Genomic DNA, 18236 nt, shown 5'->3' on the forward strand with positions numbered 1-18236 from the left:
TAATATAAACGTAATAAAAAAAAACAGGGTGCTTATGTAGAAATGTTTCGACTTCTATGATGGTCTGTTTGATTAAACAGTGATCCACAGTCTCCTTAAAATATTCAACCACTCGCTCTCTTTTGTTGTAGCTTTAATACTTTGGAGATCTCGCCTGTTAAAGTTGTGTTGAACTCATCAGAAAGGCAGTAAGAGCCTGTGTCCAGTGTTGGTGTGGGTTACGGACAGAGGAGCTGACTTTCAGTCAGAAAATAAGGCGTGTGTCACAGACACACCTCCACATATGAATAACAGATAAGATAGATACTTTATTAATCTGAGAGGGAAATTTAAGTAATTAAACTAAATTCAATTTAATCGATTCAAATTAAATTCAAGTAATTTTCAACCCATTTCTCTCTGAGCGTCCAGTAACACACTAATACTGTTCTACTCTCAAACCACTTAATCACTCTGTGGATGTTTACTTTTCCTGAGAAGCCGCTGGTTGACTTCTGGCCCAGATTTGCATTTTTAATGTGTTTGAATTTTTTAAATACAAAACATTCAAAATTCAGATTCAGATAATTATGCCATTGATTTAGCACCATATGATCCAATACTTAGTCAAACCTCTGCATGAAACCTAATAAAACTTCAGTAGATAACTACACATTTATGAACATAGGCAAAAAACTAGACATTGGCTTCAACCCAGAAATGCGAGGCTTTAAGCCAAAATGTCCTCTCAGGCAGCAGCAAATTTACCAAAGTGGCCCTTAAGGTTTTGATTTTTTTTCATAACTATGTATGCACATATGGGAGGGTAAAAAAATGTAAACATCTATACAATCAGCTAAATCTAGACAGCAATTTAAGTTTTTATGAAGCCTCTATTATTCTAATGTAATTCTGCATCTCTAATACTATAATGCAACACATTATTAGTCAAAATAACTGTTCAGATCAGGAGCTCACCAGGCAGAAAAGCATCGAAACCCATTTCCTCAATGGCTGTTCGCAGGTCTTCTGGCGTTGTCAGATTTGGGTCATACTCAAACACACCCTGATGGTTGGCCAGCGACACTTGTGCAGATTTCACCCCCTTTTTTTGAGACATGGTGCTCTCAATGGACTGAACACAGGAGTTACAGGTCATGCCTTCTATATGGATCTGCACTATGAACCCAAGTGGATGCTGGAAGTTAGGCTCTTGGGATAAGACTGTAGACAGTTCAGGAGAAGAAGCAGCATGAGAAGCTAAGCGGGCCTTAAACTTCCCTGGAGGGAGGGCCTCTATGGCCTTCTGCAGTTCTGCTACTGAAACTACATTTGGGTTGTGCTGAATTACAGCCTGTCCTTTTTCCCTGGAAACCTGCACTGAGGTGACCCCCAGCAGTTTGCCTATATTGTCCTGAATATTCACCACACATGAATTGCAGTGCATTCCTGTTACGTCCAGCAAGGTAGTAGTGCTGATGGTGGTATCTACTGGATGGCCAGTGGTCCTCTCCGGTGAGCTGGGACTAGTCTGACGAGAGTCGTTTAATAGTAGCTCCACAGAGGACAGCTGCAGTTGTTTGGGTTTGGATTTAACAGTGGCCTTGAAGCCCGCCACACCAATCTGTTTCACAATCTCCTCCACTGAGATGAGGTAAGGCAAGTACAGCACCGTGGCTTCCTGAGACTCAAAATTAACTGTAAACAAAATAAACATACAACTCACGTTATTATACATACCAAAAAAAAAAAAAAAAAAAAATTCATCCTCATCCAATATTTGGTATATTAAGAAATCTAGGGTATTATAGGCAACGATTCTGGGGAACTGCTGTTTTCTCATTGGTTTATTTTCAGGGTCTTTTAAGGTGGAACGGTATGTATAAAGAAAAAAAAAAAACTGTTGTTTCTACATGACTGAAGCTTTTAAGTTTGCTTTAAATGTTTAAATGATCACAGAAACTCATTTGTAACTCAAACTGTTCAGCTTCGTAGCACTTTCGGTCTGTGTTTACTTTCATGAAGTTAGTGCTCTCCTGTATTTGGAGTAATTACACCTTAATCGATAACTACAGCAAAACAATATATCAATATTTACCACCTAGCAGCTCACGAACATTGCCTCTAAGAGGTAGGTGTTTGCTCCTCTGCTGTTGTGATATCTATTTATCCTTATGGAAAGATACTGACTATATTTATATATTGAAACATATGAGAGAGTATTTGATGGCGTTTAGCCATGTGGACAATAGTGAGGTCAAGTACTGAATCACAAATGTCCTTGCTTGGCATAGAGCTGGTTGACGGGCTCATGTGCAGGTTCTATGTATGGAGTGACCCATTTCAACTAAATTAATGCCTTTTTACAGAGATTTTACAAGCAGTGTGTCCCCAGAAGGATGTGTTCACAGTGGGTTCAGTTAATATCTTAGAAGTTTTTATACATGCAGACTCTTGTGTGTGCGCCACCTCTGGGAACTTCCAATAATGGACAAGGGGCTTTGCAAGACCAAGACTTGAAAAGACTGAGATGAATAGAAAAATGTAAACGACATTCTTCACAAGCACACAAAGCATGTGATCACCTTTAATCTTCTCCACTCCTTTTAACTTCCCAATCCTGCCCTCGATGGTTGTGACGCAGGAAAAGCAGACCATTCCATCAACGCGCATCTTCACCACCTCCATGTTGCCAGAACTGCGGCCCAACCCTCGCGCTGTAAAACTTACAGGATCTGGCATGAGACAGCTCACAGCCTCCCGGACCCTCTCTGGACTCACCATCGTTGGAACAAATGTCACAGCCAAACCCTTGCCCTCAACACTGTCTTGAATATGCAGCACACCCTTAAGCTGAGAGAGCTGAGAGAGAGCCTGTTGCTGAGCCTCTTGGCTACATCCAAGTGTAGGGTACACGCGGGTTTCTGTTTGAACGGGCATTACTGGAGAAGCATTTTTTGCAGTGGACTCAAAGCCCATGTCCTCAATGGCATCTGCTAAAGATTCTGGGCTGTGATGAGACTGGTCAAATGTCACTGTGGCACTCTTTTGTTCCAAGGAAACCTGCAGTAGAAGACAAAAAGGATAAAAGGTTGTATAAAAGGTTTATGAATGATTACAGCTACTATTTTTGGTTAATAATTAGGTCATAATTAATAGTCCTGTCACAGTGAAATTTTATTTGACATTTAAACTGAGTATAAATAATGATGATTACAAATACAATTGACTTTTTCGGAGCACATATTACAATTACTATCCTAAATTAGACAGCGTGTCTATCTACCATCTAGATCCTGAACAAACAAAACAAACCTTTAAATAACCATCACTCGCTTATGTCCTTAAAGTGAGTTGCAGGACCACACATTTTTTGTTATTTTCCTATAACCTGGGATATCTTTGACTTAACTTTCAGCCTTCTTCTATTTACACAGATTAGACTCAAACAATACTTTTCTTCACATTTGGGTTGATACAGTGTAAAAATATTGTGACTGCCAATATTTCTCCACATTCTAATATATATATTATATATTATAACTACCCAAAAACAAATAAACAAAAGCACATGCATGTAGACTTCTACATGTATCTGTAGGCCAAGGACTACCATCATCGCTGTCCAATAATACATGTACCTCAATTTATATCTGACCAACAAATAATATATAAAATATATATATTTATTTATTTATATTATATATATATATATATATATACAAAGATATATATAAAAGAAGCGGAAGCCCAACGCGCACAGTGTGCTCTCAACCAGGAACGAACATCCACTTGGAGGACTGCATCAGGCACTAGGGTTTCACCCAGGACAGAGCGTTAATCCGTATCTGGGCATACACACATTCACTCCCACACATACACACTCATTCACTCACACCAGGACAGTTATTACAAAAGCCAATTCACCTAACCTTAAAATCTAATATTGAACAATAAATCATTTTTAAACCATTAATGGATTCGTCGCCCCCTCCAGGGTGTGTTCCCGCCTTGCGCCCAATGATTCCAGGTAGGCTCTGGACCCACCGTGACCCTGAACTGGATAAGACCCTGAACTGGATTTGTCATAAGCATCATTTTATTGTAGTTTAGAGCACAGAACAAAAGGCACCATGACCTTCATTTTACTTAGGTTCATACTTAATTGCACAATGAAAGAAGCCAAAAGCTGTAAAATCACATGGAAGTTGCTGATGACCCTATAAATGCTGTTGAAACATGCAAAACTGTGCTCTTTCACAAATGTCAGTTGTGCACACACACTGAACCCAGTGATCTCCCTCACACGCTCAGAACTTGTGATTCATTGACAGTCACCTGACCCATGAGCACAGGGTTACAAGTAAGACACGTATACAAGCCAGCATTTTATTTATTAAGTGAAAAAAAGGAAGCAACTTGTGTTCAGTTCAGGTTAAACACACGAGAGACATAACAGGCCTGTTCACTGCTCCTGAATGCTGTTCTGGGGATTTGAATCTGAGGTGCAGTGTTCACTTTGCATGTCAGAGAAATGACAGACAGGCAGTAAGGGCAAGTTTTGTCCTGCTATATTTTCCACAGCATGGATCTGTAAATAATAGTGTTGGTACAGTTTACACACATGGCAAAGTAGTTTTCACTGGGGCAGGACCACCTCTGTAACATGGAAAAAACAAACAACTTTATTTTGCTGCAGAGAACTGTTTTTGCCAAATACCATAAATGTAAATAAATGAATGAACTATTTTTCTTGGTTGATTGTAATGGTGCATAATCCTAACAGTTAAAACCCAGTACTAAATTTGGAAATGAATTTTTCAATACTGGAAATACCAAACCTCCCTCTATGTTTTCTGTATGTTCTGCTCTGAACACTGCCTCTAACATACACACTACCTGCAGGTCTGTTAAGAGACACCTATGAACAACCACATGTTTCCGTATTAGTAGAACCAGAAACATAACACTGATTACAACTAAGATTAGCACAAGTCACAATTGAGTTATTGTTATCAATTCACTACATAAGATTATCTATGTAAATTTCTCTGATTTTCAAGACAAAGACCTGAACATAAACATTAACTACTACATGCTGTAGCTCAGTGGTTCTCAAACTTTCTCACCACTTCAGACGAAGGGGAATTTCCGCGCCCCACCTGTCCCATAATCACCCCCAAAAAATGGTAATAAAATACACCTGCAAGTTTACAATTTCTCTCTGTAAATCAGTAGCTGAACATTAATTAACCGTCATTGTTATCTGTCATGCTCTTGTTACTGACCTCAAGTCCAGAGCTGGTAAAATCTAACTTTATAAACCAGACTCTGATGGTGAATCAGAGGACAGTGAAGCTGATGATTGGGGCAGCTTTATATTTGAACAGGCGCCTTAACAAGGACTGAAAGAAGAAAACCACCCTCTGTCTGACTCACTGCCAAAAACACCTTAATCTCTGTGGCTCATTTTCAAAATAAAAGTTGGTGAATAGAAGCATATTTTGATTCCATATTTTTGGCTGCTCGTCTACTATCTAATGTTTTTTTAGTATGTTTAAGGTCTATTAATGAATCCATTATGAGCGAGTAAGCTTTATTGGCAAAACAGAAAGGCATTAATAAAGACAGGCTCATTAATAAAGAAATGTTAATTTCTTCCAATTCTTCATACCCCACCTGCAATACCCACATGCCCCACTAGTGGGGTGCACCCCACACTTTGAGAAAAGCTGCTGTAGCTAAAGTTTTACACTATCCAAACAAGAGCAAAGAGAACCTAGGCAAGCCTAGCTTAGCCGGACCACCATTAGCCATGTAGCTATTGTCACAGAGGATTTTCTGGAATTTCAAAAACAGAAAAGCCTAAAATACATACCCTTGTCACTGGAAGGTCTGAAGAAGCTTTGGGGCAACATATCAATGTCTTTGTTTACAATAATAACAAATAATAAACTATAAAAATTTGTTTAGAACATTTTCAAAACCAAGCACCTTAACATTTTATCAACCAAGTAATCTATACTTGATAAAGAAACAGGGCATTGCCGGGTACTACATATTTATTACTGACTTATATTTCAAGTGTCTGATTGAAAAAAACGGTGCTGTAACAAATTCACAGTCTCATTTATTTTGAGTAACACCTCACTTTGGTTTTCTGACTTAAATAATCTGGAGATTGTGTCCGTTTTCATGTAAAGTTAAACAAAAAGCTGTGCAGATGCAATTTACTCATCAGAAAGTCAGTAACGGTGAGATGTGTCCGTGTATTCGTGTCGTTATAGGAACAGACAAGATTACTTTGTTTGTTAAATATATAGTTGAAAAAAAAAAAAAAGGCTGGGACACAAACATTCTCCAAACATAAAGAAGAGACTATGATAAATTTTACCTCCACAACGTTCAACACATTTCTGTTCGAGGCTCCAGTAAAACACTGAACTGCACCGCGGTGGATGGTGGACATTTGTGATAGAAGACTTCGCCTGAAACATGGAGTCAGCAGGTTTGGAAGAATGTATGGTGAGCAGGAACAAAGAATGGAGGAACTGCTTCAAATGATGCAAGAAGTTTTACTAACTTCTCGGAAGGCTGAACCAGAAGTCACTGTTCCACTAACATCCTCCATGTTTGGTAATCCCATTTCTATGGTTTCTAGACCAATGGTTTCTATAGCTATGCCTGAGATATATGACGGAACACCAGAGGGTTGTAAGGCCTTTCTGATGCAATGTAGCTAATATATAGAGCACAATCCTGATCAGTTCCTCTTGGATACTGAAAATTCATTTTGTCATATCACTACTTACCGGCAAAGCTAAACAGTGGGCCACAGCTTTGTGGTCTCAGAATAGTGACATTTTGAAATCTGAAACACAGTTCTACTCACTTTTTAAGTCTGTGTTTGATCATCCTCAATCTGGAAAAGATGTTGGTTCTTTGTTATGTGAGATTAGACAGGGTAATCCTACAGCAGTCGAGCATGCATTAGAATTCCGGACCTTAGCAGCTGGAAGTGGATGGCACGAACCAGCATTACGCACAGTTTATAAAAAGGGACTTAAAGGAGATCTCCAAGCTGAAATGACGTGTCAGGGAGAAGCTTTTACCCTCGATCAATTCACCCAGACATCCATTGCCTTGGACAATGTGTTAGGAGAAAAACGAAGACTGAGAAATTATGGGTATTCAGTTAACCATCCCACTTCAGCTACCTCTTATCAAGAACCCATGGAACTGGGTAGAACCAAGCTAACGGTGGAAGAAACGGAACGCAGAGTTCAGCAACGTCTGTGCCTTTACTGTGGCCAGTCAGGCCATATGTGTGTAAACTGTCCGAAACATTCCAAATTTGCTGGGACTTTGGAGGTGAGTTCTTTGTTGCATCGTGGATCCAGTGCTTGCATGAATATCAAGGTAGTGCTTTAATGTTGTTCAGAAAATGTTTCTGTTCCAGCATTAATAGACTCGGGAGCTGCAGAAAACTTAATTGATCAAGGATTCCTGGATAAGTGGAACATTCCGCGAATAAACATTCAACCACAACTCAGACTGAAAGGAGTGGACGATCGTCCTTTGGGGAATGCAGTTGTTAGAGGCCACCAAGGAACTGGTCATGAAAGTTGGACTCTTTCGTAAAGAGAAAATATCCTTTCTAGTTATAAACTTCCCAAAAACCCAATTATTTTAGGCTTCCCCTGGCTTTGTAAACATCAGCCCACAATTTCATGGGGGGGAAAGAGAGATAGTCCAGTGGGGGCAAAAGTGTTTCCAAAACTGTATGTCTTTACCTATAAAATCTACTATGGTAGAAAGCCCCAGTACAGACCGATAACAAGTGAAGTGTTCTCTAAGCAAAAAGCAAGCCAGTTGCCCCCTCATAAACCCTGGGATTGTGCAATAGATCTCCTACCGGGAACCACACCCCCAAGAAGCAGGATTTCCCCTCTGTCTGTCCCAGCCTCAGTCCAGAGCCTTAGATGAATATATAGATGAGGCATTAAGGTCCCTCCACCTCCCCTGCAACAGCCAGTTTCTTTTTTATGGAGAAGGGAGGAGGACTGCGAACTTTTATAGACTACAGGGGTTTAAATTGAAATTAAACCATTGGTACCAGCTGCTTTAGAACAAGTACATGGTGCTTCCATTTTCACAAAATTAGACCTGCAAAGCGCCTATAATCTCATCAGGGTCAGGAAAGGAGTGGAAAACAGCATTTGTGACCACTAGAGGCCACTATGAGTACTCTGTCATGCCATATGGTCTAGTAAATGCTCCCTCGGTTTTTCAGGCTTTTATTAGCGAAGTACTAACAGATGACATTTTGGTGTACTCCCAGTCATTGGTAGAACAAGATCATGTGAAAAAGGTTCTCCAGAGATTGCTTGAAAATAATTTGTATGTAAAAGGAGAAAAGTGTGAATTTCATAAGTCTCAGTTCTCCTTTTTAGGTTATGTCATCTCAGCAGATGGAGTGCACATGGATGAATCTAAAGTAAAAGCGATTCTACAATGGAAAAAACCACAATCAGTCAAAGAATTGCAGAGGTTTTTACGGAGTTTGCCAACTTTTATCGTAGGTTTATTAGAGGTTTTAGTATGATAGCAACACCACTCACTACTTTGTTGAAAGGTAAGAGTAGAGTCCTTCTATGGAATCAGGCTGCTTCTAATGCTTTTGAGTCATTGAAAGGCCTATTCGTCTCAGCTCCTGTTCTGAAGCATCCTGATCCAGCTATGCCCTTCATAGTAGAAGTTGATTCTTCAGATTCAGGAGTTAGAGCTATTTTATCTCAAAGGGTCGGTTCACCACCCAAGATGCATCCATGCACCTACTTTTCACGCAAATTGAATTCTGCAGAAAGGAATTATGATGTTGGTAATCGTGAACTGTTGGCTATAAAACTGGCTTTGGAAGAGTGGACACATTGGTTGGAGGGTTCCCTACATCCATTTCTGGTATTAACAGATCATCGTAATCGAGAGTACATCAGATCAGCTAAACGCCTTAACCCTAGACAAGCAGGCTGGGCTCTGTTCTTTACAAGATTTAATTTCATAGTCACTTATCGCCCAGGGTCGAAAAACACTTAGGCAGATGCTTTATTCCAACTTTGGGATTTGGAACCCTATTCTCCAGCCAGTGAGACCATTCTTGATCCAGGTTGTATTGTGGCACCAATCAGATGGGAAATCATGCAAGAGGAAGAGAGAGAGAGAGAGAGAGTCTTGTCCGTCAGAATGTTCCACAGACAAGGTGTTTCTCAGACAGAGGGTGTTAAAACTAGTGCATAGTTCACCCTCTTCAGGGCACCCAGGCATATTACTTAAAAACAAGTTTTGGTGGCCCAAGATGGATCAAGATATTTACAACTTCGTAAGGTCATGTGAGGTTTGTGCCCAAAATAAATCTCCAAGACAAGTTCCCGCAGGTCTTTTAGAACCTCTTCCCATACCCCAGCGTCCATGGTCACACCTAAGCATCGACTTTATTACTGAACTCCCTAAATCGCAAGGTAATACCACAATCTTGGTTATAATTGATAGATTTTCAAAAGCTTGCAGACTGATTCCAATGCCTAAACTGCCCACATAATTTGAAACAGTTGAAGCCTTATTTCAGCAGGTTTTTCGATTATATGGGGTACCTGAAGATATTGTTTCAGATCGTGGTCCACAGTTCACTTCATATGTATGGAAGGCATTTTGTTCTCAGTTAAACATCAATGTCAGTCTAACATCGGGGTATCACCCACAGTCTAATGGACAGGTCGAAAGACTAAATCAAGAAATCGGTAGGTCTTATTGCTGTAGATCACAGCATGATTGGTCACGTTTTCTAGCATGGGCAGAGTATGCGCAGAACTCTTTGGTCAGTTCTTCTACAGGTATCACTCCATTTCAATATATTCTGTGTTTTCAGCCCCCATTATTCCCTTGGACAGGTGAGACTCCCTCACTTCCTGCAGTAGATCATTGGATGAAAAGAAGTGAAAAAACCTGGGAAGAAGCACATGTAAGATTACAAAGAGCCATAAGACGGCACACAATACAAGTTAACCGCCATCGTGCCTCCTTTCAGACCAGGCCAAATGGGATCTTAAGTTGAATCTGCCTAGCAAAAAACTAAGCCCCAGGTTCATTGGACTTTTTAAAGTGTTGAGATAAATCACTCCTGTTTCTTATAGATTAGAACTACCAACCTCTTATAGAATTTCCCCCACGTTTCATGTTTCATGTTTCATTGCTTAAACCAGTGTCTGTCTCCTCTCAGGGTGGGCCAGTCTCAGTTACACCTCCACTACCCTTGGACGTGGATGGCTCCCCCGCTTATGCTGTCAGCTCATTACTGGACTCCCGCCGCCGCGGGAGACATCTATTCTGCCTAGATTGGGACTGGGAAGGGTACGGCCCGGAGGAACGCTCATGGGTGTCCGCAGATGATATTCTAGACCCATCCTTAATATCCGATTTTCACAGGGATCATCCAGGTCACCCTGCTCCCAAACCCAGGGGTCGGCCACGGCGCAGGAGATCTAGGGCGTCGGGACCCGCCCGTCAGAGGGGAAGAGGGGGGTTATGTAAGGTCTGCAGCAGGTAATTCCCCTCTGCGCCAGCAGAGAGCACTCTCTCCAGAATACTAGGGTTACTCAGGTTCCTGTTGGCGGCCATATTGTGAGTGTGTGTGTATATATAAAGCACACGGCGCAATAGGTTTTTCTGCGAGGTCTTGTTCATGGTTCTGTCCTACAATTCTAAGCCTTATCTGTATCTCGTGTCCTTTGCCTGGTTTTTGACATTCTGCTTTAGTTTTTTGGTTTATGAGCTTTGGAATCGTGTTTTTGGGATATTCTGTATGGATCATTGAACTGTTTATTTGGTATCGACCTGGATTGAATTTTGACTACGTATTTGGATTATTAAACCTGCACTTGACTGCCTTTTTCTGAAAAGTGATCATTTGTGACAGTGACCCCTTGAACACTTATTTTTTATGTCCCAAAAGAGTATTTGTACAGGGAAAAGAGGACCTCTGGTCACTGCAGAACGTTTATAAACTTAGTTCACGAACTGGAATGTAAAATATGGCTGAACTAACAACAGATGGTGTAATGGTGTAGGGACACCACCTTAAGTTCTCTCTGTGAAATTCGGCTGAATTAACAGTTCCTACTCGTGCACTTGTATTTCAACATTAGGTGTCAGTCCGTCAGTCAGCGAGTAAGCGCATATGCCTCTTCTAGGCTTGCCAGGCAGGTGGTCTGTCAAAAAGGACAACAACATGTGAAAAGTGACAGTACTGACCAGCAGTGACATAACCAGTTCCTGCCTCACAAAGGGCAAAGCTCTCCAACAACACGCTCATAAGAGCAAAGCCCTGTCTCTAACGTTCACGTAATTTGATTATCTGCTTTTCTGACCTGTGCCTGCAGGGGAATAGAACAATAAAAGGAAAGGGCAGAACAAATTAGCAGCGATTTGGCTGCATCTATGAGCTCAACAGATGAATGGCTTTCCTCAATTACATGACAGTCCCTAGGGAAACGACACTGGTAAATCCTATTAGGACTCTTTACTGTTTTTGGTCTGTCCAAATAGACCCCTGATACCAAGAACCACACACACTGATTCTTGGAAGCTTTGTCCTGCATCTACAATAAGATGATAAGATGTTTTATGACCGTGGAAAAAAGTTTATTGCTTACAGTTTATGACGTTTTTGCAATTCAGGCTGCGTACACCAAACGTAAGGCAGTCCAACAAACAACAGCAAGGCACCAGCATGATTAACACTTCCAAAGCGCTTGGAAGCAATAAGAATTTGTTCACTGAATTAAACTGATTTGAGAGCATTAGGCATGTGCATTTGTGTCTTGATTTTCTTTGTGATTTTTTGATTTATGATTCACACAGTCCTTAGCGTGCAAAACCAAACCCATTCTGAATAAACAACTGTCCTCATAAATCTATGGCTGTCAATGATTCAAGAAACAATATTTTGTATAAAATAAAATAAAACGAATAATGTACAAAACAAATGAAATTCTGCTCATTTTTCACAAGGTAACAGTTCTTAATACAATGTCTGTGACATGCTTTGGTGAAAATAATGTAAAGATCAAACAAAACGGCATCTTCTCCTTATCCCGACTGATCAGCACTGTTCAGAATGACTGGTTTCAGCGCCTGTTGCTATAAATGAAAATGAAAAGAGGAGCAGAATGAATGAGGACCATGGAGAAGAAGATCTGGATTTTAGCCATTTCTCTTGGTTCCCTTCCTTCTCTCTGTTATCATTTCCACTCAGTACTCATTATATCTCCCTGCTTGTTGTATTTAACTTCATTTTCCACTCTCACAAACACAGTCCAGCACTATAATTGGAAAGACAAGGAGGAGGGACAATTCCAAATTCTCTGTACGTGACTGAAGTAGTAGCACAATATCACAATGGCTCATTTTACCCAAAGATATCTGACTGGCAGCCCTCAAAAAAAACGAATGGCTGGTTTCACAGTTATAAAGGTTTAAAAGTTTATTTCACAGTTTGTGAGTTTATAAGAACTCCAGATTCCCAAATCAATGTGCATCTTTTAATATGTCAGTCTAAATGATCAGTTATGAACTGCTATAATCCAAATCCACACTGTATACTGCTACTAACATTTGAAGTGAATATGACTGCATTAGTTTTAAAATGTTTAAATGATGTTGAAAATATGACCAACAATATGTGCTTTGGTTAAAGGAACACTAGGGAAGATATAGGTTTTTTGCTCCAAACCAATAAAACAGAGACAGCGTTGAATAAATGTAAAAGGGATTCAAAAGGAAATATCCAAAGATAAGAAACCATGCATTTAATGCATGCACCAGAAAGTGTGATTTGGGGGCATTTTTATAGATTTAGCATTTAGCAATATGATGACACATTTTGGAATTCATATTATATTATGGCATTCATCTTATTTTGGAAGTATGTACATTTGTTTTAAGGGTCAACGATATGGAGAGCAATTATGACCTTAGCACTTCTTATTTCTCACACTGAACATAATTTAGCGTAGTATTTATATCACATCCCTAAATGCTACCTGGGAAACGGTTAGAGGTTTTCAGTGTACCATAGAACAAAACCACTCCCAACACCTCCAGATGTACCGCTAACAAATCAATCAAAAATTCAAGTCAAATTTATTTGTATAGCACTTTTTACAACATGATGGTGTCACAAAGCAGCGTTACAGAAACTAGATGCAAATAAAATCCAAATTTGAAATAGGAATGATGTCTGAAGTCAAACATTCATTTTTGGTTCCACAGTGTCTCTCTACATCATGCTTATTTTAAGCAAATATGTGAACATTCACATATATAAAACCTATATAAATATGTAACGTACAAGGTAATATATATATATAGAGAAAGAGACAATTTTAGCATCGTGTCTTGTAGAAACTACATTTAATTTTTCCCTATACATCTGTGATGACAATAAAAGTGACTGACTTTTAGAATCAAAGCAATTCTTTATACTTAAAAATCACATTAGATAATTTCATATAAGATTAAAAAAATAGTATTAAATTATTTGTATGAACTGTTTGTGAAGACACCATTTGTTTACTTTGATATAAAAAAAAATTAAATAAAAATTAAGCAGCAGTTTGGATGCTGGCAGTTTGTTTCTTAATGCGAGATATTCAGTGTCAGGTAGATACAATAGTGTGCACTGTGTAACAGTACCATCTAGGAAAATCTAAGTATCAGATCGGGACTTGGTTTCAGCAGATACTCAATATAAAAAGACTTGGATTGGGATCAAGGGCAATATACTTGATCGGGACATCACTATTTCTTAGCCATACAGTTTTATAAATAGACAGTTAGATAATGCAGCATGTTCTTCTTGGTGCTACAAATAAACACTAATATTTTGACATTATATTTTGTTATGGTTTCCATAATATTGTATCGTAAATCTCCATTTCTTTTAGGCAAATGGAGATATGAGGATTTTGGTCATATCCCCCAGCACTAATTTGTACACTTGTTTCCTTGTGTTTTACTGCATAAAGACTATTGTGCAAGAAGTGTCTACATAAATGTTTACATACAGCAGACATCTGTAGCTGCGTGGATGTGTACCTGTACAGTGACTGATGCCCAGTGATTAAGTCATGTATACAGACTTTATCTACAGTGTTTGAGCACATAATTTCAGGTTATTGCTAAATATAAATGAAAGTATGCAACAGAAACTAAACTGTAACCTAATCACATCCCCCTGAGACAATGAAAGACAAATGACAATGAAAGACAATGAAACAGGACAAACAAGCTTTTCAATTCCAGTAATCGTGGAAAGATGCATGGCTCTTCAACATCAGAAACTTAGGACAGCTATTGAAACAGACCCTCAGTTACATTAGTACATCTTAATGTACCTTAACCTAACAAGATTTCATTTCCTCTATTGTAGGTCCACCACTGATTATGAAATACCTTCACAATGCAAGACATGTAGTGTTTTAAGTCAGAGTGGTGGAGGTGAAATAAACAGGAAAAGCAAAAATCCCTACATTTGAGTGGTGTTTGTCCAAGTGAATCGCAACAAACAGTAAGGATACAATTTCAACACTGGACTACAGCATCAAATTCTACAGCAGACAAGCTCATAGATTGAAGCATGCTTTCGTTTTTGTTTGGTAAAAAACTATGTCAGAGATTAAATCTGGGTTATTTATGGCCATCTGTGTGCCATTTATAAGAGTAAATTAGGCAAAGCTTGTAATACATAAACACTGATGTTCAAAAGCTTTTTGAACTTTGGCTTATGAGCCAAAGTAGCTCATACATTTTTATGAATTTTGGTGGTTTATATTTATGTGTGTGGCTGATGTGACAAATACTGAGAGAGCACTATTTGGGAACTATAGATATTTCAAACAAACCATGTATAATGCAGTGAGAGGTGTGTAAATCGTTTTTATTACACAAAATCAAAAACTGAACTAAATTATGACCACAGAACTGAAAACTATACTGAGCCTTAACATATATAAATTGTTAAATTCCTAAATAAATATACACTGTAAGATTACAAAGAACAATTTGGAATCCATAATTACCTCTATGTGAATAACACCTGGCAGCCCCCTGATCTGCTGCTCTATGGACTGGACACAGGAGCCACAAGTCATCCCCTCCACCGGGAGGGTCACAGAGCATAGGCCTTCTTTCTGAATCATGGTTTACTCTGGATGGACACACACACAAACACAGAATATGTGATAAAGATTAGGGTGAAACAGTTATTGCTTATAAACAGTGTTTAAGAGTGACCTTACAAAGCAAATATTAGATATGACTTTCAGAGCTCACGTACACACATTTCCAGAATAAAGCCTTTCCACAGAGTACACAAATAAAGTGGCAGCCAACAAAGCGCTGACTGACTCGACATAAAATTCCTCACTCTAGCCTATTCCTACGGTCAGTAAAAGCCTGCAATTGCATAAGACTTTCTGTTATATTAAAAATCAACTGAGTATTTTGATGAGCACTCAATTAAAGCTAGTTTAAAAATAATACAGCTGGATTTAACTACACAATAAAAGACCTTCCAAAGAAAACAGAAAGCCTTTTAAACTACTTTAGTACAATCTTTTAAAATATAATTTTATCTAATAATTTGTCCCATGTTTATTCTTTTTATAAGCAAATGTCCTTATTCCTATATCAAACTTCCCTAATTAAATGCATGCAAGGATCTCGATTTTAAATCAATGAATAAAAAGGTTTCAGTCAGTTACTGTATGAGCCACACTACTTTCTACGTTTGGCATAATGAAACCATATAAAGAGACTCTTATACTGGTAAATAAAGTCTTCTTAAGAAAACAAAAAGGTACGCACTACAGACAATGCAGCAGTGAAATCCTGAATGAGAGGACAATGGAAGCGGCCTTAAATTTGTCAAATCCGAGTGAACAGATTGACTGGGCAGGCTAAACAGCACAACAAGTATTTCCCAGCAGCATTGTGACTATAAACAGGAATTCATCTCCTATACGTCTTTTAAACAGTCCACAGGCATTTATACACAGTACAGTCTTGTATGTCTCAGCGTGACAGAACATTAAAACTGCCTAAAGCACTCTGCAAAAATACAGCATATAAACTCATAAAGGGGAAAATCATAACACTTCCATGGTAACTAAAGAGTTTCCTGTTTTACATCTATATTCCAATCGTAGCCTTGTTTAAACAGAACAGGAAAGGAAATGATCAAGAGTCAGCTTTCCCCCTCAGAAAAATGGCCCTGTCATGATGACGTTGGCGTTTTATGTAGCAAACATTTCAACTACTGCACAAATAAATGCTTAATGTTTAATAAAAAATCATTACTATTTATCAAAAAAATGGTTGTCTTGATAAGCCGTAATTTAATTAATATTTGGACATTTTGTCTCAGCCAATGGTGCTTTTCCACTGCAAGAGTCGTCGAGTCGTGTAGAGCCGGACCCAGGCGGTGGAAATGTACCAAAGGTCTCAACTATGCAACCTAATATTCCAGTCAGTCAATATTCCATTAAATAGGCATTTTTTTTGTGTGTTTAGTAATATATTTTTCTGTGACTGAGCTTTTAAAGACATTAAAGTACCCCTACAGTCTTCGATTAAACCTCTAAAAAAAATTTTAATCAAAGCTGCACATTTAACAGTTTATCTGCTTCAAATTAGCTGTTCACTGAAAACATGTGAAACTGGTGGATTCAGACAGCCAGGTTTTCTTACATCATACACCTAAGAAACCAATCATAACTTGTGAGGCAGGGCTTTCAAGTTACAGGTGACTGGTAGAGGAGTTACTTGATTTAGAGACAGGGACTAGTTGCACAACTATCACTCTTTTCAAAACATTCCACTTATGATGGAGAGCGTAAACAACACAATACTGACATGTTAACAAGGTTGAAAACCTGATTTTCACTTGATAGGTCTGTTCCCATTCACCACTGCTGTGTCATATTCACTCATTTTATATCACTTTGAATTACACTGTGTACATCTCAGAGACATGGTTTAGATTTGGTGGGGTAAGACATTTAAAATGTAAGTTATAAAATGCTGTGTTAAATGGGTCTGTGGAAAGCAACGTTAGTAAACACACAGTGGTCTCAGCTATAGCAATATCATGGTTCTCTGGCACAGACTGGGTAGAAAATAAATATAAATAAATGCAGTAAGACATTTTGAAACTCTCCTAAAAATAACACACCAGTGACCATAAAACAAAGTTTTGTTTTCTTTTTTCCTCTGGCTTCACGTTGGAATTTTCCGTTCCACCTTAAAAACGGTGCAGCAGGTACACTCTGGACTTCAGCGCCTGACAGTAACTGCTGCGACATTTAAGGTGGAACGAAAAATTCCAATAAGACGCTGACTAAAAACGAGTCAAAATTGCAAGCAAAATTAGGACTTTACGAATATAACAACAAGATTGTTTAGTCACCTTTTAAGTGAGACAGATCCAGGGTATCCTCCTTTGAACCTTCGTTGCAGTTATTTGGTTTAAATCTGTTGTAAAGTAACGCTAGTCTTAACAGAACTAACTGAACTCACTCCGTCGCCATGTCTCATACACGCACACACAAAGCTAATGAACAGTTAGCTTCGGTTAGGAGCTCCTAAATCCCTCGGAGCTCCCCCCTCCTCCTCGCCGAAGACGGAACACATCAAACACGGAGACATTGAGTACAACCTAAGCCCATATTTTAAACACATAAGGGGTGTCCTTTTTATCCCAGGGTTCACATTAAACTGTCACTGTCCAACACTTCATTTTCAGCTCCCCTAGCAGCAGCAACCTCTCTGTGATTGAGACCGCCTCCAAAATAAGACGAATCCCCCCACACTCTCTCTCTCCCTCTCTCTCTCTCTCTCTCCCTCTCTCTCTCTCTCTCTCCCTCTCTCCCTCTCTCTCTCTAAACCTCAGCCTTAAGCGCGTGATTTAGTACACGTCCATTTTCAATAGTTTGTTTCTTAGGACTGTGTTAGAATTTCCGGTTTTGTGTGTTGTAAATAAACAATAAAAAAAAGCAATTCAACTTGTTTTTCAGACGCTAACTTGGAACAGAATACTCATGTAAGAGACTAGTGGATATTAGCCTCGTAAACTGACCAGTTTAAGGTAGAAATATACATTAAAATCTGAAAATTGTGAAAGCAAATGTCTGCCTCTTAAATTT

The 18236-nt window shown here is 38.9% G+C and overlaps 1 protein-coding gene across 2 annotated transcripts in view; it reads right to left on the reverse strand.

The window, feature by feature from the left end:
- Positions 1-17840, reverse strand: part of atp7a (ATPase copper transporting alpha) — a 32931-nt gene extending 15091 nt beyond the window's left edge. Inside the window, exons 1-4 of one of the 2 annotated variants that reach the window (XM_066667166.1) lie at positions 17501-17840; positions 15114-15241; positions 2565-3042; positions 958-1677 (exon numbers count right to left, since the gene is read on the reverse strand). In XM_066667166.1, coding sequence (XP_066523263.1) covers positions 958-1677; positions 2565-3042; positions 15114-15233 — 1318 coding nt within the window. In that variant the 5' untranslated portion in view covers positions 15234-15241; positions 17501-17840. Of the gene's footprint in view, positions 1-957; positions 1678-2564; positions 3043-6373; positions 6419-15113; positions 15242-17500 lie in introns of those variants that run through there. The other variant, XM_066667167.1, reaches the window with a different exon arrangement.
- Positions 17841-18236: the final 396 nt, after the last annotated feature.

Source organism: Hoplias malabaricus, chromosome 4, assembly GCF_029633855.1.
Source record: "Hoplias malabaricus isolate fHopMal1 chromosome 4, fHopMal1.hap1, whole genome shotgun sequence".
Classification (NCBI taxonomy): domain Eukaryota; kingdom Metazoa; phylum Chordata; class Actinopteri; order Characiformes; family Erythrinidae; genus Hoplias; species Hoplias malabaricus.